Source organism: Cydia splendana, chromosome 14 (genome assembly GCF_910591565.1).
Source record: "Cydia splendana chromosome 14, ilCydSple1.2, whole genome shotgun sequence".
In the NCBI taxonomy this organism is placed as follows: Eukaryota; Metazoa; Arthropoda; class Insecta; order Lepidoptera; family Tortricidae; genus Cydia; species Cydia splendana.
Genome location: NC_085973.1, coordinates 4,474,488 through 4,496,875, shown reverse-complemented (window position 1 = coordinate 4,496,875; position 22,388 = coordinate 4,474,488). Strand labels below are relative to the sequence as shown.

Here is a 22,388-nt window from a genome sequence, read left to right as displayed (position 1 = left end):
TTCCCATAGAACATGGACCAGCCAAAATGTATGAAACAACTAAATTTTTTTTCGAGATTTCGGGGTTGGTCCCATAGTAAAAATTGCTCAGTATGATCCCAAAACCTCCCTGGCAACGGGAATGCACTTATTTTTTGGCCACCCTGTATAATACTAGAAATTAGTATTATATTTATCAACACCAAACGCAGGCTCTAATAAATGAGAACGTATAATGCGATGTTAATCGAGTTGCGTGTTCACTTTCCTCCTGTCACGACTCGCTACCGGTTGCTGATATATTGCTTTTTTGCGGCACAACAGCTGTTTACAGACTTCCACATTGCTTTAGTAAGTGAATATCAATTACATTTTTAGGGTTCTGTACCTCAAAAGCAAAAACGGAACCCTTATCCTCACTCATGCGTCTGTCTGTCTGTCCGAATAGACACCTGGTCCCTAATACACAGTAGCGGATTTGCAGTCTTGGCCGGCCTAAGCCCCAGGCCCTCTGTAGTAGCTACTAGCCGCCCCTTTCTCAGCACCCATCAAATAGACTGCCGGCCATAATGTCTTGCCGCCCTAGCCCCTATATACAAACTCAAGCGCGGGAGCAATTGTAAAAGACTTTTCTATCGTATGTACCTACATCGTACAAGTAAGCACAATCGGATTTGCAGTCTTGGCCGCAGGCCCCAGGCCTTGTAGTAATAAGTACTAGGCGGTCCTTTTATCCGCACCCATCAACCCATCATATAGACTGCCACCCCTAATATCAGACCGTCCTAGGCCTAGGCCCGGGCCTACTGGGCCTTGGGGTAATGGGCCACTGGTTAAGACGCTTCGAAGAAGGCATCAAACAATGCATGTAATTAGTTAATTTCAGCACCAATATTTATAAATGAAAGAACTATACATTCATTGAAAATGAAATTATCACAATTAGTATTCTAGGTACGCAATGATATGATTTACGTTCTGCTATTGAAATTAACAGCTGGCCGCCTACGGAAGCATTATAGTTACAATCATGTTGCACGCACAGCTCGGTCTTGTATGTAAATACCCGAGCTTTTTGTCTGACAGGAAACAACACATTGTTCGCCACTACTTGAAATCTAATTAATTTATTAAGCATTTATGCATTGATTGACACGCAATTTGAATTTATTAAAGTGTTAAACATCTATCATTACCTGCTGGTAATTCCGTTTTTATAAGCAATGTATATACTTACTTAGGGAAATAACTTAGAGGATATAACCAACGGAGACGCCATGTCTATAATTTTCGGTACAAAATAGTCTGCCGTTTTTTGCGGGGGAGGGGCACATCAAATGTATAGGTACGTCATGTCAGATAGACGTCAGTCCATACATGTGGTTGACCATTGGCCGCCTATTTTCGACAGAGGGGAACGCCTGTTAATGGCCACTCCGTTTGGTTATATTCTCTAAGGGAAATAATGGCAATAATATAATAAGCTATAGTCTGTCAAGCCATTTCCGTCAGTAGATAAAAGCGGCAAATTCGAAAAACGTAGGCGCGAAGGGTAATCGTCCCATAGAAAAATTGAATTTTGCGCCTTTTGCTACTGACAATATTGTATGTCATAAAATATGTATGTTCCCAAAGTTGTGTAAATAACGCAACCTTATTGGGCTCTTTTAGTGATTAGAGCAAGATTAGAGTTAGTAGGTAGAAAACTCTGCAGTGATTTTGATAGACCACGCAGTGCAAGTGTTATTTATACGTCATAATTTCATAGAAGTTTGACTGGCACTGCGTGGGCGTGGGCTATCAAAATCGCTGCAGACTTTTCTTGGTCTAACTCTATTATATTCTTTGCTTCGATCGAACACTCCAGTAAAATAAAAATACTTTTTACGCCGCTTTAAAAACCTTTGCGTAAAACCAAGCGTAATCTAAATGTCACTGGTCACTGTCATAGTGACATTGACACTTGACAGTTAAATGTTTGCAAAATTACGCGCTAGTTCCGCCCGGTGGTTTCTTTCCATAACAGCAAATTAATTATGATTCCAACTATTTAAAAGTCTTTATTGGAACGCAAATAACATTTTTCTTTAGTGTTTCATCTCAGGCTTACCTTTGGAACATACAGCATGCCTCGAGTAAAACTAGACTACGTTGTGAGTTTTAGCAGCGAAGATTCGGTAAGTCGTAATCGTCGTTTTATATCGTATCTCATAATAATATTAATAGTGTTATAAGCGAGAATCAAGGTTAAGTTCAAGGTTACGACCTTAAGGTATTGTGCAATAAAATGCAAATGCATAAACGTGTTTCTACAGGTTAGGAGTTTGTTTACAATTTCATTAACCGAATCATACTAATAGGATTCCAACGTTAACTGAAGAAAAGCAAGCCTTTACTTTATTAGAGCATTTCAATTGCTTCCTAATAAACCTTATTTGGTAACCACACAACTGAAAACTGTAAAATCTCTATTGTTTATGTACTATAAATGTCAACTTAGCCCACCAAATACAGAGCGCTTAGACGATTTTAACAAAATTGACAAAAATTAAATTTGATGGCCTCATAACCAAGTCGGTACTGTCGGTAGTGGCCCTGCCTATGAAGCAGGAGGTCCCGGGTTCGAATCCTGGGAAGGGTATTTATTTGTTTGGTTTCTATGTGTATATTAGCATTTATTTAAAACTATATATCAATAAATTATATTTATCATCATACCCTCAAACACAAGCTGTACTGTGGGACTAGGTTAATTTGTGAAAAATGGTCCTATAATATCAATTATTTGAACATATGTAAAGCATATTTTTCCAGCCATGTCTTGGATTTCATAGGCCCATCTTTTAAACTGCCTGCCTCTGTTTCTTTTGGACATGGCTGGAAGGACAAAAACAAAAACATGGACCAGATACTTCATAATAAAGAAGAGTGGAGAAGATTGGGGGAGGCCTTTGCCCAAAGGCACACAGAAGTGTAGAATGTAGATTAAGGAAAACTGTAGATATAGTATTTAAAAAAAGTACCTTTTCTGAAATAAGGCTATAAATAAATAAATAAAAGCGTATTTTTCCTAAAATGTATGTTTATTGATAACAGGAGAATCCTGCAAGCAATTTGCTAGCATATGAAGTGAGCAAGAAGAAATGGCTGTGCAAAGAGGGGGAGACGTCCTGCTCCATTGTGCTGCAGCTCAAACATGCAGTTCAGGTACAAACAGCAACACTCTTAACTATTATTTAATTACACAAACGGGTCTACCGTGATATAATTTAATTGTTTTTGCCTTTAGTTCCGACGTTTCAGCTGAGTTGCACCAGCTGTGGTCACGGAAATATTTAACACAACAAAACAATGAAACTATATTGCAGTAGACCCATTTGTGTAATTAAATACATATGTGTACAAAACGCGAGTTTAAAGTGTTATAACACTCTTAACTGTCCATCGGTGGACCTTATGCTTTTTGTAATAAGGTTTACGAACTGTCAGTAAACAGTGTGGGTGATGGTACAATAGACAATTAATTAACTTGCAGCTAATTCCTGTCATTTTAATCTCAGCAAAGCTCAGACAGTATTCCTGCCTTGCACAGCTAAACTGGAATGAACTTTCGCCTGCAGTATTTCCAGACCAATCATCATCATTGGCCTGTAACATCAATAAGATGATGGTTTAAACAGCGTCTATAAGAGTGCAGCACTTCCGCAAATGACTATTAAGCCCAATGAGAGAGTGGCAGCCGTGACCGCATAGCTGGCAGGAGAATGCTGTGCCCGGTGACGGAGGTGGGAGACCAGCGCACTGGTGTCTCAGTTCTCGCCTAGCGTGAAGAAAGCTAAAGCACGCTTCATCGTGTGCAACTACCCCTTCACCTTCACCCAGACCGATACAACCTTACAACCTTCAAGAAAAGAGTATACTCCCATCTTAAATGCGGGCAACGCGCTTACAACCCCTCTGTTGCAGGTGTCTATCAGCGATGGTATTCGTTTAATATGAGAGACTTATCAACGTATATTCTTTCCTATTTCAATTACATTCAGGTATAAATTAAAATGCTCTGAGTCCGACCTCGGAGCATCACGGAGGATTGTTACTCCGCGGCATCGAGGAGCACAATAGAGGATACCTCCCGAGTGCGCTGGGGTAGCGGGGCTGCGGGAGGGGAAGACTTGGCACGACTCGGTGGACGACGGGGGAGAACTCGTGCATAGTAGTCACTAATCCATTTTGATAGAGTACACGCGGCGGTAGGCGGCGGCATACCGCGGCATCCCCCGGCATGCGCCGAAGTGCTCCCTGATGCGCCGGCCGCCGGCGCCGGGTTGGCGGGTGCTCGCGGTATCGCGGTGGATTTTGCCTCGTCGGTGTGCGCTGCGCGGAGTAAATCCTCCTGGGTGATCTGCGCTGCGCTCAGCCGGTTTGATTTGTCTATTGAAAGGAATATATTACTACAAAATAATTTTATTTAATGTATATCATTTTAAATGTATCTTTGATTGCAGATTTCTACAGTTCACATTGGCGCATACCATGCAGCACTAGTAGAAGTCTTGGTGGGGCGCTCGGAGACTCCAAATGACCCATTTGAAGTAGGTACTTAGAAGGAAAACATTCATACAAAGAACCAATATTTCCACATTTTTTTTTTTTTATTTAAGCTTCATTTGTTCTACAGTCAGGCCCCTGTTTCACCAACGTGACAGGTGCGACGAATTGTAAAATCACTGTTGCTGACGTCACAGGCATCCATGGGCTACGGTTACCGCTTACCATCGGGCGGGCCGTATCCCTGTTTGCCACCATCATTGTATTATTAAAAAAACTTTATGATATCGGAAAAAAACAGATATTTCTCTTGCTAAGTTTATGACAATTGTCACAAGAAACACTACAATTGTCACGAAATTCCGACATATAACTCATTACCTGTCAAGAATGACCTACAATTCTTCTAAATCTTTGACAATTGTCAGAAACTTCGCAGGAGAAATATCTGTTTTTATCCGATATAATAAAGTTTTTTTAAATAATACAATGATGGTGGCAAACAGGAGTACGGCCCACCCGATGGTAAGTGGTAATCGTAGCCCATGGATGCCTGTGACGTCAGCAACAGTGATTTTACAATTCGTCGCACCTGTCACCGATGTGAAATTGGGGCCAGGTTGTTGTTTTTTTTTTGTTTTTCTTTAACTTTGTTTTGGGGCTCACTGCAGCACAGAATAACTAATAGTACTACCGTACAGAAAATTCACTCCTTCACAAAAGTCAAGTTTAGGTATAAAATTATACCTATACTCGCCGCCTGCAACAAAATTGAATTAAAACTTATAACCGCGCACGAACCGTGAATCTTCTTTGCGCGCCGCAGTTTTATGAGTTTTATGACCGAGCTGTGAGTGTCGGCACGGGGTTGGCACTTGACAAGTTTTAGTTTAGTTTAAATATGTAGGAATTACAAACGTTGATTCTGTAAAAATAAAAAAATTATGCGGAGATGGTATGTCCGATTCTCACGGAAGTAGGTATGCCACAGATGTATTCCTTCGAAAATATGTCGTTTCCCTAATAGCATTTTCTTGTAGGGATTTGGTTGGGCCTTTGTTTACGTATTAGTTGGGCAACCGTTATATTTGGCCGTACGATTTGCTGGAGGGCCCTCGACAAAGGCCCTCCCGAAGATTCCCAACAGAGGGCCATAAGAGTAATTTTTTCGTTGGGCCTATTTAAATAAATCATACAATTATTCAACGGTGGTGGTTTTGGTTGGGCCGTGGTTGGGCCTATACACATTTGTTTGATGGTTGGTTAATTGTTACATTTGGCCGTACGATTTGCTGGAGGGCCCTCGACAAAGGCCCTCCTGAAGATTCCCAACAGAGGGCCATTAGAGTAATTTTTTCGTTGGGCCTATTTAAATAAATCATACAATTATTCAACGGTTGTGGTTTTGGTTGGGCCGTGGTTGGGCCTATACACATTTGTTTGATGGTTGGTTAATTGTTACATTTGGCCGTATGGCTTGCTGTAGGGCTAACTGCAAAAAAATAAAAAAGGGCAATTTTTTCGTTGTGCTTCTGTTTGCAAATTCAACAATTACCCAACGGCAAGTCAGGTAGGTCGGTAGGTAGTCGTGCACCAGGTTGAAGGCCCAACACAGCTTGTCCCACAAAGGGCCAACATTGTAACTTCAACGTTGGGTCTTGTGTAGGATTCTTACAATACTACCATAGGTAAATCGTTGTGTAATTTATAGTGGGCCTACAGTCTAATTATGTAATGGGCATTTGTTTACGAGTCCTACAGTTACCCTACGTTAGGTAAGTGGTTGTGTAATACGACGTTGGGCCTTTGCTGATAAATATTACAATTACACTACGGTAGGCATTGGTTGTATGTATACCCACATGAAGGTCCTAGGCACCAGTTGTTGTTAATCTTCTCTGTATCGTTCCAATTTTAGTATATGTACTGCCGAAGCAAGTACACTTACTATACACTCTAATTTGTATATATACTAACCGCACTTCAAAACTTCGTAAGCGAGATTTATGTTTTTTGAGATTTAAATTGAGAAAATGTTGGTAAAATACAATTTTTTAAATTAATGTATAAATTTTATAGTTATAGCTATTAGATTTATAAGTTACTTTTAAAAAATATTATGATTATATCCGGAATAATCGAGAAAATAACTATAACTTCGATGTTTGGAGACAGTAACGCCATCTAGTGACGCCACAAGCAAAGTTCCACAGCCAATGTTGGTAAATGCGACATTTGTCGTCATTGCGCCATCGGATGATATCGTTGATTAGCCAACGTTACCAAAGTAAACAAAGGAGGCCCATTGTTGGGCATCAGTGCCACAGCCAATGTTGGTAAATGCGATATTTGTCATCAGTGGACCATCGGATGATATCGTTGATTATCCAACGTTACCAAAATACACAAAGGCCCATTGTTGGGCATCAATGCTACAGCCAATGTTGGTAAATGCGACATTTGTCGTCATTGGGCCATCGGATGATATCGTTGATTAGCCAACGTTACCAAAATAGCAAATGCCCATTGTTGGGCATCAGTGCCACAGCCAATGTTGGTAAATGCGATATTTGTCATCATTGGGCCATCGGATGATATCGTTGATTAGCCAACGTTACCAAAATACACAGAGGTCCATTGTCGGGCATCCGTGCCACAGCCAATGTTGGTAAATGCGGTATTTGTCTCCATTGGGCCAACAAATGTTATCATTGTTTAGCGAACGGTAGCAAAATACACAAAGGCCCATTGTTGGGCATCAGTGCCACAGCCAATGTTGGTAAATGCGATATTTGTCATCATTGGGCCATCGGATGATATCGTTGATTAGCCAACGTTACCAAAATACACAGAGGCCCATTGTCGGGCATCCGTGCCACAGCCAAAGTTGGTAAATGCGATATATGTCATCATTGGGCCAACTAATATTATCGTTGTTTAGCCAACGTTCCCAAAATACACAATGGCCCGTTGTTGGGCATCAGTGCCACAGCCAATGTTGGTAAATGCGATATTTGTCATCATTGGGCCATCGGATGATATCGTTGATTAGCCAACGTTACCAAAATACACAAAGGCCCATTGTTGGGCATCACTGCCACTGCCAATGTTGGTAAATGCGATATATGCCATCATTGGGCCAACTAATATTATCGTTGTTTAGCCAACGTTACCAAAATACACAATGGCCCGTTGTTGGGCATCAGTGCCACAGCCAATGTTGGTAAATGCGATATTTGTCATCATTGGGCCATCGGATGATATCGTTGTTTAGCCAACGGTACCAAAATACACAAAAGCCCATTGTTGGGCATCTATGCCACAGCGAATGTTGGTAAATGCGATGGTGGGCCAATACAAATTTTAATGTTGGCTACGGAACGAACCTCATCCCAACGTTTTCCCTACCGTTGGCACCGTGGGCCCCAACGAAAATGCTACTAGGGTTAGTTCCTAATATTGTTTCTGGGCAACCAATATTCAATAAATTAAGGATGTTTATTTTAATTATTACTAAGTAAGGACTTAGATTTAGGTTTCGAAGCCATTTGTGTATTTTTAATTTTGCGCGAGCGCCACGTGACACGACTATCGTGCGAGCCGAGCGGCAGCCCACTGCCATACGCCGGCCTAGGCGGCGCGCCGGCCAAATGTACCTAAACTGCGTAGTGACACCCCCCTGACTGCAGATGCCATCTGCTGGGTGAAAGCCTCCTCACTTTTTCTCCACTCATCTCTGTCTTGGGCTTTTTGGAGCCAGTCTTTTCCTGCGACGGAGGAGATGTCGTCTATCCACTTCTTTTTGGGTCTTCCTGGGCGCCTCCGTCCTACAGGTCCGGATATTTCCACATAACAAAAAATAATTTACAATTTCTAAAAATATACAGAATGCTTAAACAAAATCATACAAAAATATATTATTTAATGAAAATTAATTAAAACCAAAATATTACTTTGCTAATCCGCGAAAAGATAACGTGCTAGTCAATCAGTAAAAATAAATATAACAAACCACCACCAAAAGAACAATACTAGACTAGACACGTGTTTCGCCTCTCTCCGAGGCATCTTCAGGAGATGTTGACGGTCTGACGCCCGGCAACGGAAACACCGTCCGTGGTACGCACGGACGGTGTCGTCCGTTACCAAACTAAGTACATATTTGCATTGAAATAACAAGTATTTTTTACAGGTACTTGTCCCGTCAAGCGTGTTCCTGTCGCCTATGGACTCGCGTCGCGGGACCGGCATGGAGCGCGTGCGCTCGTTCAGTGCTGATCAGCTTGCACCTGCTAAAGCTCAGAAGTGGGATCGAGTAAGAGTTGTGTGCTCACAGCCTTATAACAAGCACTGCAAGGTAAGCCAACTATCATTTGGGCTTGAACTATAGTCTGTATCTTTAGGTATTTAAATAAAAGTAATCAAACAATTTGTACATTTTCGGGTAGTTATAACATTTATTGGTTAACCAACCAAATACAAAACCGCCTGGATCTGTCACTGAACGACCTGACTTTAACCTACACTATTTGATCATGTAATGTTTTCATATATAGATTTTGTTTACTTTTATTTAAATACCTAAAGATACGGAGTATAGTATTACTACTGTTCTATATTGATTACCTCAATAATATGCAGCATGGATTTTGTTCTTGAGCTAAGGATGCTGTCTGATTATAATAAATCGTGGTTTAGTCTTTTTTTTTTAATACCACTTCGGTGGCAAACAAGCATAGGGCCCGCCTGATAGTAAACAGTCACCTTAGCCTATGGACGCCTGTAACTCCAGTTCCAGAGGTGTTGTATACGCGTTGCCGATCCCTTTTAAAACCTGTATACTTAATTTTTGAAGAACCCTATATTGTAGCCCCTCGAAAAAACCTCGGCAGAGCTCATTCCACAGCCGGAGCGTCCGCGGAAAGAAATTCTTCGTAAACCGCACACTACGCGACTATTTAGGTTCTAGGGTGTAAGGATGAAAACCTTGCCGACGGCGAGCGGTGCGGTAATAGAAAGCGGCCGTTGGCATTATTTCAAATGATTCCTCAAAGCACAGCTCATTGTACAAGCGGTAGAACACACGCAAGGAGGCAGTCTCTCCTTAGACTTAAAGGTTCCGACTACTTACAACATAAGCTTGAATTTACTGTAAGACTCTGATCATACATACTTAGTATTTTTAGTCACCCGGAGTACAAAGAGCTATGTATCATTCCATAATACCAACACATTTTTAGGCCCTGTATTTATATATTTTTTGTTCCAGTACGGCCTCTCCTTCGTCCATATATTCGAGTCAGACAAATCCGAGTCTGGCAAGCCGCCATCACCGCAGCCTGTACCCGCACCGGCCGTACCTACTCGAGTAGCGGTGCCAGTAGGACAGTACTCCTCGGATGAGGATGACTTCAGGCCTGGGGAGCTGTTCGCCAAGCATCGGCTGAGCGAAGGGAGTAAAAATACTGGTAAGGAACAAAATACCCAACGACGTGTTTTGTTCCAATATGGCGGTTATCACACTGGATGCGATTCGCACGTCGCTCCGATATGCGAGCGGGATGTCGCTATAATAGGCGCATAGCGTTGTCTCGCTCAAATATCGGAGCGACGAATCGCATCCAGTGTATAACCGCCTATCTCATTTACGAGTCCGACAAGTCGCCGATACTAAAAATACTGATATGAAGTCAAATTAAACATATGTAGAAAAAAAAACAAGTAATACTAGACAGATTTACTTATTTTAGGATTTAAAATTGTATTCCTCAGTTAATTTGAAAAATTACTTCCTCCTAAAGATACAACAACAATGTAACAAATTTTAATTTAAAGTACTTACCCAAATATTGCTAGCAGTAAAATTGCTTATAAAATCGTTTACGCAGATATAGCCGGTCAAACAAGTTTGTCAGTAGCAAAAGGCGCAAAATTCAAATTTTCTATGGGAAGATTACCCTTCGCGCCTACATTTTTTAAATTGGCCGCTTTTTTCTACCGACGGAAATGGATTGACAGACTATATATTACGTTTTTAGGGTTCCGTACCTCAAAAGGAAAAAACGGAACCCTTATAGGATCACTCGTGCGTCTGTCTGTCTGTCTGTCCGTCTGTCACAGCCGATTTTCTCCGGAACTACTGGACCAATCAAGTTGAAATTTGGTACACATATGTAAGTTTGTGACCCAAATACGGACATGTAACGTAAACAAATGAATTTTAAACATGGGGGCCACTTTTGGGGGGTAAATGAAAAAATGAAAAAAAATATTTTTTCAAACTATATCATGTTACATATCAAATGAAAGAGCTTATTGTAAGGATCTCAAATATATTTTTTTTATAATTTTCGAATAAACAGTTTAGAAGTTATTCAAGAAAATAGGCAAAAAATGACCATCCCCCCCCCCCCCTTATCTCCGAAACTACTAAGTCTTAAATTTAAAAAAAAATACATAAAATAGGTCTATACCTATAGATGACAGGAAAACCTATTAGAAATGTACAGTCAAGCGTGAGTCGGACTTAATTACAGTTTTTGATCCGACCCCTACGGATTTTTTATAGAGATTTCACTCACGTTTCACATAAAAAATACATTGTTAACAGTGCCGGATTACTTAGAGTAGTAGTTTTCTTGGAGTAATTGGTGATATTTTTCTGATAAGATAATCATTTTAAATATTTAACGGTCTTACCTACTTACGAGTAATTGTCAGGGGCGTATTTTGAGATTTCGCGCCCGGGCCAATACGTTTGGCCGCCCCAGAAGTCAAGGAAGAAAAACAAAATGCAATTCGCCAGGGGCGCCATTCGGCCCATATGCCGCCCCTGGCGGATTGGCGCCCCGGGCCATGGCCCGGATGGCCCTAGGGTAAATACGCCCCTGGTAATTGTAAGGTCAAATTAAAAATAATGTTTAAAAAAATATGTTAAATTGAGAGCTAGCTCAAAATTTTTTGTACTCGTCGACTTTAATGGTTGAATTAATAAAGACTTTGTAACCAATAAGCAAAAGAAGCATGTGCTTACGGCACCACGTTCAGGGGGGGGCACCAAAATGCCAGGTTGAAAAAGGTGAACAAATTTTAAAATTAGGGACAGACACATCGTTTTTACCAGACGATTTTTTTAGCTGTCCAAAAGCTAATTTGCAAAAATAATGGCGCGTAATTCTTTGGGAAAAAATCGGTAGCAGTAGAAGAGTCGTGATTACATGCATAGATTCGATTTCAACCCACTCTATTGCGGTTCGGCGTTAGGTCTTATGCGAGGCCTTCTGCCTTACGGCAAAGTTGATCTTCTGCCTTAATTACACTTGGGCGTGGATCCAAATCCAAGCTTTCCTCTTTCGCAGCTGGGCCTACTGCCTTTCTCACACTTCGCCAATTCAATTCCAAGCTCTCTGCTTTCTTGCATATTTTATGCATGAAAACAACCTCGCTGAGACCTTTAAATATCGAGCCCTATGCGAAGCTAGGCTGATAGAAAACTGTCCCATCCCTTCTCTGTATGAAATCCTGGATTCGCGCCTGGTTCCAACTATAACTAAAATTGCGTTTTTATATCGAAAAATTTTCGCGCTCGCTTCGCTCGCGTTTTCAATAACTTTATAAGGTATGATAAAGGTGACATTCGGGTGGCGACTGCAGCAACATTACTCTGTTGCAACGTTACTGCTGCAGTACTGTCAACTTCCGTGATAAAATGATGTGACTGATTTCCATACTAAAAGTAAAAATGTACAACTGTCTATCATATTGCGTTTTTATATCGAAAAATTTCCGCGCTCGCTTCGCTAACGTTTCTATTACTTTCTACGCTATGATAAAGGTGACATTCGGGTGGCGACTGCAACAGCATTAGGTACTCTGTTGCAACATTACTGCTGCGGCACTGTCAATTTTCGTGATAAAATGATGTGACTGATTTCCATTCTCAGCTGTAATGCGGCAATGAACTTCTCTCAATTTACCAAAAAATCAATGTAATCTTGATGACCCTAGGGAGAGGGGGCGCCTAGAAATGCTTAGGGCATCAAAATATCTTAATCCGGCACTGATTGTTAAAAATTGTGTAATATACGGAACCCTTGGAACGCGAGTCCGACTCGCACTTGGCCGGTTTTTTATTATTATTATTATTTATGGCTACAAATATAATGACCACCAAAAAATACTTTGGTACCCTAAATAAAAAAATCATGCTTACCAAAAAAAATTACTGAACACCAAAAAAAGAAGGCTATAAATTACAAAAGTACCACCGTTTTAATTACGACTGCACTTCAAATTGTATTCGAATACCAAATATATTGAATGATCACCAAAAATCATTAATGATCACCAAATCTTGAAGACCAAATTAATGCGATATTTTCACCTAAATAAACCACTATGATTAGGGGCTATTCATAAATTACGTCATTTCAAATTAGGGGGGGGGGGTCTGGACATCGGATGACGGTAGCATGAAGTAGGAGGAAATGGGGTCATTTGAAGCATGATTTTTGGATGATTATAGGGGGGGGGGGGTCAAAAATCGTCAAAAATCGATGACGTAATTTATGGACAGCCCCTTACCAAAAAATGTATACATATTACCAAATAAAGTAAAATGATGCCAAAATTACTAGCCCCTCCCGCTCAACCCCCCGTACCCCGCACCGCATACCTACCTAACCTAACCTACTCTTCTAGTAGCATACTTAAATGCTACTAGAATAGTGGGTTAGGTTAGGTTTGAACTGCGACCCTTACAGAAAAGAAATGCTACTAGAAAAGTGGGTTAGGTTAGGTTTGAACTGCGACTCTTACAGAAAAGAAATACTACTAGAAAAGTGGGTTAGGTTAGGTTTGAACTGCGACCCTTACAGAAAATAAATGGTACTAGAAAAGTGGGTTAGGTCAGGTTTAAACTGCGACCCTTACAGAAACGAAATGCTACTAGAAAAGTGGGTTAGGTTAGGTTTGAACTGCGACCCATACAGAAACGAAATTCTACTAGAAAAGTGGGTTAGGTTAGGTTTGAACTGCGACCCATACAGAAAAGTGGGTTAGGTTAGGTTTGAACTGCAACCCATACAGAAACGAAATGCTACTAGAAAAGTGATTTAGGTTAGGTTTGAACTGCGACCCTTACAGAAACGAAATGCTACTAGAAAAGTGGGTTAGGTTAGGGTTGAACTGCGACCCATACAGAAAAGAAATGCTACTAGAAAAGTGGGTTAGGTTAGGTTTGAACTACGACCCTTACAGAAACGAAATGCTACTAGAAAAGTGGGTTAGGTTAGGTTTGAACTGCGACCCTTACAGAAACGAAATGCTACTAGAAAAGTGGGTTAGGTTAGGTTTGAACTGCGACCCATACAGAAAAGAAATGCTACTAGAAAAGTGGGTTAGGTTAGGTTTGAACTGCGACCCTTACAGAAACGAAATGCTACTAGAAAAGTGGGTTAGGTTAGGTTTGAACTGCAACCCATACAGAAACGAAATGCTACTAGAAAAGTGGGTTATGTTAGGTTAGAAAAAGTTGACGAAGTGGATTAATTAATTTAATAGGATAACGATATATTAAATATTTGCACATTTTTAATTAAAATGTGGTTACAATTTTGGTGGTCATTTACTATTTTTGGGTTTACAATGATTATTTTGGAGTCATTTGCTTTAATAGGATAGCAAGATGTAAAAATTTGGTTATCATTTCACATTAAAATGTGGTTTGAAATTTGGTAATCATTTACAATTTTTGGGTTTATAATGATTAGTTTGGTGTCATTTCCTTTAATAGGATAGTAAAACAGCTAGTTATTCCGCAGATAGTTATTCCGCAGCTGCTCAATTGAGCAATCGTGAAGAGGACACTTACATAACATGTTCTGGCAGCTTATTAACCTTTTGTTACTTAAAATCGTACCAAAGAGTCGGTGAAATAGTCTCAAATTCAGCTCGATAGGCTTGTCTAGACTATACATATTTGCTATACGGTATTAAAAGCATCATAAAGTCCCTAAAATAAAAAAATATGTCATACCTTCTTAAATCAGATATAGCTTAACACACACCACACACACTTAAAAATACCCTCAGATCATACTCTAAGAACATAGTAATACAAAATAATACACATGCCAACAGTTAGACCAGGTTTTATCTGTCCCTATAATTAACGATACGGTCTTTAGAAAGAAATAAGCAAGGAATTGTAGTATGACACTTTAAACTCTCGCGTTTTGTACACATATTTAATTAAAGGTAAAAACAATGAAATTATATCGCGGTAGACCCGTTTGTGTAATTGAATTGTAGTATGGCAAACGAATTTTTGGTGGCAAATTTGAATATAGTTGGCTGGTTTATTAGGTTGAACTAAAAATGTAACTGGTGAAGTCAACAAGGCGGATAAAATGATTGCCAACCTGGAGGGTGACATTATTGTTTAATATCCTAAGCCCTAGGCTAAGGACATACATATCCGGTGTTATAGTGAGCCTTATTTTAATAAAACCCAAAAATTTTAAGCGATTCATAGTCAATACCGGGATCCCGGTATTGATAAAGACAGTTTCGGTATTAATACCGGTATTGAAAAAGGTCCGGTATTTGAAAATGCTACTAGAAAAGTGGGTTAGGTTAGGTTTGAACTGCGACCCTTACAGAAACGAAATGCTACTAGAAAAGTGGGTTAGGTTAGGTTTGAACTGCGACCCATACAGAAAAGAAATGCTACTAGAAAAGTGGGTTAGGTTAGGTTTGAACTGCGACCCTTACAGAAACGAAATGCTACTAGAAAAGTGGGTTAGGTTAGGTTTGAACTGCAACCCATACAGAAACGAAATGCTACTAGAAAAGTGGGTTATGTTAGGTTAGAAAAAGTTGACGAAGTGGATTAATTAATTTAATAGGATAACGATATATTAAATATTTGCACATTTTTAATTAAAATGTGGTTACAATTTTGGTGGTCATTTACTATTTTTGGGTTTACAATGATTATTTTGGAGTCATTTGCTTTAATAGGATAGCAAGATGTAAAAATTTGGTTATCATTTTACATTAAAATGGGGTTTGAAATTTGGTAATCATTTACAATTTTTGGGTTTATAATGATTAGTTTGGTGTCATTTCCTTTAATAGGATAGTAAAACGTAATAAAATTGGTAATCATTTCACATTAAAATGGTGTTATAATTTTGGTGATCGTTTATTATTTTAGGGTGGTAAAGTAGATTTTTTTGGTATTAAATTTTATTAAATCTGGTGATCAGTTAAATAGCAGCCATTATTTATTGCAGAAGCCCAAATACGACAAGCATCATCCCAAGCACTCCGAAACATAAATGACTCGGCAACAAAACTAGTTAAAACTCCCATAGCTAAAACTAACACTAACCGAACCAACCAAACCAATGACTTCAACACAAGCAGACAGAAAGACAACCTCATGTATACTAACGATGATGAACAACCACACGCGAAAATAGACTCTGTGGTAAAGAGGCATAAGGATGAGAAAGAACAAGAAACTAAAAAGAAGGAAGCTGTTCAAAATCTGTTTAGAAAAGATAAGGAAAGAACTAACAGATTAGAGCAAGCTAGCAAGAGTTTTAAAGAATTTCTTGATGATGATAAAAAGATGTCAAATAGTTCTAGAAGTAAAGACACTTTTAAAGATAATGATAGAAGGAATAAAGATTTAAACAATTCTATTAATAAAGATAGTTCCAGACATGATGACAGAAGAAACAAAGATAATTCGAGTAATTCCAGAAGTCAAGAAAGTTCTAAAGACAAAAGAAATACAGATGATTTGAATAGTTCTAGAAATAAAGATAGTTCTAGAGATAATGACAGAAGGAATAGAGATGATGGAAATAGTTCACAATCGCGGACAAAAGACGCAGGAGCTAGTGGAGATAATAGGAAAAGACAGCACTCTGATGACAGGCAGAAAGGAAAAGGTGAGGTTTTAAACAATTTTAATTTTTACATAAAATTTTCTTAAATAAAAAAATATGTAAAAGTAATTTTGATGAAGTAAGAATTTTGTTATCAAAGCCTTTTAAATTTTGTTTTCGTAAGGGTATTGAGAATTTTTTTTTTTTACAATTTTTGCTCTGAAGCCTCTGAACTATGAGTACTATGATCATTGTTACAATTTTTGAAAATAAAGCAAAATAACAATGTCTCAGGTAAAATTCTAACTAGGGTGGTATTTGACCTGTCCAATGTGTATTTTGTCTCACATTTTGCTTAATGAGAGAGTGAGTGAGACGCAATGACATTGGACCAAGATATTGGATAGATGGAATACCACTCTTATGGCCTTGCTATACCAACCAACCGCCCTATTCACTGGACACTGCACGTACCATGCTACCGAAACGTGCGTGATTGTGGTAATTACTTCCAACAAATTCTCGTTTTGAAGCGACAAAACTTTCTTGACCTTTCGATTTTCATTTATCAAAAAACGATCGCCGTCAAATGCCGTCTTTGGCGTCGTTGTCACGATTTTGCGTTGACGTCAATTGCCGTCTGTGGCGTTCAAAAGGTCAATTCATTCTGCTGCAAATCTAATAATCTTGATTTTTTTTTTCATGAAGATGTGGTCCGCCCCGGCCCAGTGAGCTCCACTCCGCACACGCTAATGTCTGGAGTGGTGTTCGCGCTGAGCGGGTACGAGAACCCGCGACGCGCGCGCCTGCGCGACGCCGCCGTGGCCATGGGGGCGCGCTTCGAGCGCGACTGGAGCCCCGCCTGCACACATCTTATGTGAGTGCACTGTTTTGCCTATACCTATAACCAGGCGTGGCTCACTCCGCGATTTCGTCGCGTCGCTACAAGTACATGCGGCCCACACCAATTTTGGTGTCTAGCAGTAGTGGTTGCCGCGCACCGCTACGGAACGGACGCCTGCTCGCTTGCGCCATCTAGCGGTCATATCTGTCGTAATAGACGCGTTTTGTTAGAGTGAACCTTCTGTACCTAGTACTATTATTTATTCTGTGCTATAACACAATAGAACGCCAGTGTGACGATATTTTAACTCAAAAATACCAATATCTCAGTTGTGCAATGGAATTCCGCTTGGTGCCCATAAAACGAACTGAAGTACATAGAAATACCTATTTTATGACCTCCCATTTCTGTTGGTTTTTGGACCAGGCTCCATACACCTATGCCCATAGCACAGAATAAATAATAGTACTGCCGTACAGAAAGGACACTTCCTACAAAACCGAAGTTTGACAGCGATTCAGGGACGAATCATGCTATCCCTTTCTAATGTAAGGTACTATCCCTTTCAGCTATTTAGGGTTGTCGAAGTTCAAGTCTTCACGCAAAAGGACGTCAAGACAGGTGGTGCCAACCCTAATAATTGCTCGGAGCAATGCTGAGCCGAATGGAGCCGAGTTTGCCCGAAAAGAGGAGTGTCTCGTCTCCCCACTGCCCATTTATTTATTATTAATATCACAAGAACGGTTACAGTACTTATACCAATTACACTTGCTACTACTTATACAATTATATCAATAGAATTTTAAAAAATTAACCACATCATAACATCATTAAAAATTATACAAAAATTATACAATTATAACAATAAAATCTCACATTACAAGTTTTCCATTCATCACCTATTATATCACATATCACACGTTCATTCACTCTCACTATAAGCGAGGCACCTGGACATTAGTTTAGGCCACTTATCCATGAAAATATCCACTTGTGGATTCGTGCGCAGGAGCCCGTTGAGTGAGTTGATCATGTCGCACAGCGGCGAGTTGCGACGCGCAGCGGTCGCGCGCGGTCCTGTACCGTCCCACAGCTGTAGGTATGGTCGCCGGCGAGAGTTATTCGGAGGCACAACTATGCAGTTGAGAACATTGTGTAGCTCCATGCTGTTAGTTTTGTTACTAAGCACCTTACACACTGTTACCAACCGCTCGCATCCTCTACGAACCTCCAATGAGTTAAGACCTAGAACGCCAAGTAAAAACTTAGTTGGATACATAAATGGGTAATATCCATAGAGCTTTTTGTAGAAAAAGCGCAGGGACGCTTTTTGGACCTTTTCTAAAATAAGCTTATACTTGGCCTCACTAGGACTCCAGACACAGGCGCCAGCTTCCAACTTGCAACGAACTAGAGCCGTATAGAGGAGTTTGATGACGCCGGCATTGTGAAAGTCCCTAACGTTCCTCATCACGAAACCTAACCTCCGATACGACTCTTTGGCGAGGCTATTAATGTGCTCATGGAATGTGAGCTCGCGGTCAAACTTGACTCCAAGGTCTTTAACTGAAACTACACGATTTATCGCCTGAGCGTTTATCTCATAGTTAAAGCTAATTGGACGTTGACGACGTGTAAATGTCATTATTTGGCACTTGCTGTTATTGAAGTGAAGTTTGTTCGCGACGCTCCAACGATATACCCGATCGAGATCCTCCTGAAGCTTTAAGCAATCCGACTCCTGCTCGATACCCATCACCAGCTTGAGGTCATCCGCGTATAGTAAGCATTTGGCGTACTTGAGGTCACTCACAAGATCGTTCACCATGATTAAGAAAAGCAAAGGTCCGAGGCTTGATCCCTGACTTACACCCGATCGAGTATGGTACGGAGATGAAATATCTTTTAGAGAGTTAGCTAAGTCTGACTCCAATAACTTTTTTCCACACAGATGCGCCTTCCCAAACACGCCGAAACTTCGAACAGTCCGTAGCTCCCCATCGGGCGCCAACTGCACAGTTGTACTAGGAGAGTGGATCGAACAGTGCTGCGAGAAGAGAAGGCTGCTCCCGTGGCAGTGGTTCGCCACGGAACCCAAGAAGAAGATTCAACCCCCTGCTGGCTGGGATGACGATGATAAGACTGCTTCAGGTTTGCCACTATAGACTTCCAAATACTCCTAAAGTGTGGATAATCTAATCGATGACTTCATTTCCCAATTGGGATACCCTTAGGAGGGATTTAAATCTCGGGTCAGAGGTGTAGGGTTAGAGCCGGCGTAGCTTTATTTGACGTTCATAAGCTCATTGTAATATGCCTACTTGAAAAATAAACTATATAGCTACCGATCATCACTACCGAACCCAACCCAGTCTGCACATCGAAGCGACGTGCGAATCGGATCCAGTGGGCTAAGCGCCTAAGCAGGCGTGGCTCACTCCGCGATTTCGTCGCTTTGCTACAGGTAGCTAAAAGTACATCCGTTCCACACCAATTTTGGTGGCTAGCCATAAGCCGCGCGTGGCGCTGTCGCCACCTAGCGGACATATCTGTCCTGATCGTAACAGACGCGCTTTGTTAGAGAGTGAGTCTTCTGTACCTAGTACTATTATTTATTCTGTGGCCTAAGTCGGTTTCGATACAATGCAACTATACCTACCTAACGAACCATTTTCATTTACAGAATGCGACACTGACGACGAAATCGAGAAAGTATTACGAAAACAGAAGAAACAACGCACAGATAAGTCACCCTCCCCTCAACCGACCACCAGCAGAGATTCGCCCCAACCCCATTCAAGCAGAGACTTATCACCAAGACCACAAACCAGCAGAGAGAAATCACCAAAACCGCATACTACCAGAGAAAAATCACCAAAACCACATACTAGCAGAGAAAAGTCACCAAAATCAAGCTCTGGTAATAAAGAAAACTCACGAAAACGTAGCAGAAACCGATCGGATAAAGAATCACCAAAACAAAAACGAAACCTCAACTTTTCTAACATGTCTTCAGACTCCGATGTGGCTTTCGTTAAAGACGAAAGAATCCAAGCTAATATTACTATTGATTCAGGAGATTCTACGGATGAAGAGAAACCAGTGGTTAAAGATAAGATAGATAAGACGCGTGTGTTGCCAGATTTCTTCGATGGATATACGTTTGTGATAGATGATTGTGTGGAGGCTGTTGGGTTTGATAAGGAGTTGTTGAGAAGATATGTAAAGGCGTATGGTGGTGTGGTTATGGATGTAAGTAGAGTTTGTCCATATAGGTTAGCAGACGTAGAAGTTCTTCTTGTAATAACACCTAGTTTACAAGCTTTTTATTAACTTGAAATGTAGCTATGTATCTAAGTATGTATGTATGTACGGGGTGGTACGGGTCAAATCTTGCAAGTGAAATTAGACCCACTTGCCGACTTCCAATGAAGCTGAAAATTTGCATAAGTAAGTCGGGTGACAATGCAATATTATGGTACCGTCGAGCTCATCTGATGATGGAGACAGGAGGTGGCCATAGGAACTCTGTGATAACACAACGAAACCTAATTGTTTGGGGATTTTTAAATTGTCTCGATGAGTATTAGTTGCCTGTGGAAAGAAAAGTACAGTCAGCAATAAAAGCTTGTACCAAAAATGAAATTTTTGCCATAAAGTTATTAACAACTGTTGCAGGTGGCTGCAATGGATTCCGACAGCGAAATCAGTTTCGTTCTAAGTGTCGGCGCCGGTATCAGTAAAAATGGACTCCGTGTGCGCGCAGATTGGCTGTGGCGATGCCATGAGGACAAACAACTTGCTGACGTGGAAGAATATAAGCTCTAATGTCTAAACCAGGGATCGGCAAATTTTTGAGAACAGCCCTTAGAGCATTTAGTAACTGGAGACGTCATGGCCGTCATTTTCTGTACGAAAGTCTGCCGATTTTTGCGGGGGAGGGGACGTCAAATGTATTGCTATTTCTACATGATTTATAGGTAACGTACAAATAGCCATGTCAGTTCATACAAAAGGTTTTTCGGCAGTGGGCTAAGCTCTTGGGAACAGCCAAACGCATTAGAAATCACCACCAAAAATGATGTTTTAAGTTAATAATGTGGTTTTGGGAGCTGCAATCTTCAAAGATATGCTTTGCCGACCCCTGGTCTAAAGTGTGTAAGGGTGGTATTCCACCTGATCCAAGTTCTTCGTCCAATGTGTATTGCGTCTCACATTTTGCTTAATAAGAGTGAGACGCACTGACATTGGACGAAGAAATTGGATAGGTGGGATACCACTCTAACCCAAGTGTTTATTTTTGGTGATTTGGTTTTGGAAAGCCAAAGGCTAAAGTCAGACCAAGAATAGTCTGCAGCAGATTTGATAGCTCAAACTTCTATTAAATTATGACGTATAAATGACACTTGCACTGCGGGGGCTATCAAATCCGCTGCAGACTTTTTTTGGTCCGACTATACTATCTGACCCCTACTCGTAATCAACTTAAAAATTGGTTTGTTGCAAATGTAGCTTGAAATTAAATAGTTATATTGCCTCAGCCTGTAAACTTGCCACTAAGTGCTAGGGGTTACGCTCGTAGCGCGTAGCCACGTCTTCGCCGTATGGAGCGCCTAGTCGCTACGAACAGTGTACCCGACAGTCGGGTTCTTGGCGCTGAATGTGTTAAATTATTGAAGGAGGCCCCTTGCATTAACTTTTTTTTATTCGTTTCTTTTTTAATTTGGGTCGTCCCATTCGTTTTTCGTCAAGTTCTTAAATTAGTCCTATTCTGCTTTCGTCACTCATTCTACATTGAAAGCCACCGACGATTGTGACGAATGTAGAATGAGTGACGAAAGCAGAATAGAATAGGACTAATTTAAGAACTTAACGAAATACGAATGGGACGACCCAAGACGATACCCATTTAAAAGACCAATTAAACCTGTAAATAATGAATTGGTATTCATCAACCTGTTTTTCTTTTGGATAAATTTAATTTATTGATATAATGTAACTTCGAAACTTAGGAATATTTTTTAAGGTACGAGCGATATTTTACCGTAACTTATTATTTGATTAATGTATTGTTGTATACAAAACGGTCTTCACATTGCCCGCCGGTGTGCGAGCGG

General features: G+C 40.5%; 1 protein-coding gene across 1 annotated transcript; it reads left to right on the top strand.

Moving 5' to 3' along the window:
• Window positions 1-1,948: 1,948 nt before the first annotated feature.
• Window positions 1,949-21,274, top strand: LOC134797043 (DNA repair protein XRCC1). Its single transcript, XM_063769259.1, has 10 exons — window positions 1,949-2,156; window positions 3,076-3,186; window positions 4,485-4,571; window positions 8,720-8,884; window positions 9,797-9,995; window positions 15,825-16,490; window positions 17,136-17,304; window positions 19,223-19,422; window positions 19,955-20,523; window positions 20,950-21,274. Exons 1-10 carry the CDS (start codon window positions 2,106-2,108, stop codon window positions 21,097-21,099), a joined length of 2,367 nt encoding a protein of 788 aa, XP_063625329.1. The 5' UTR covers window positions 1,949-2,105; the 3' UTR covers window positions 21,100-21,274.
• The last annotated feature ends 1,114 nt before the right edge of the window (window positions 21,275-22,388 follow it).

Bases quoted from the DNA above. Each gene is read 5' to 3' on its own strand.
- LOC134797043 (XM_063769259.1), top strand. From the start codon at position 2,106: ATGCCTCGAGTAAAACTAGACTACGTTGTGAGTTTTAGCAGCGAAGAT. The intron at 4,572-8,719 runs GTAGGTACTTAG...TATTTTTTACAG, and splicing joins CTCCAAATGACCCATTTGAA to GTACTTGTCCCGTCAAGCGT. The intron at 8,885-9,796 runs GTAAGCCAACTA...TTTTTGTTCCAG, and splicing joins CTTATAACAAGCACTGCAAG to TACGGCCTCTCCTTCGTCCA.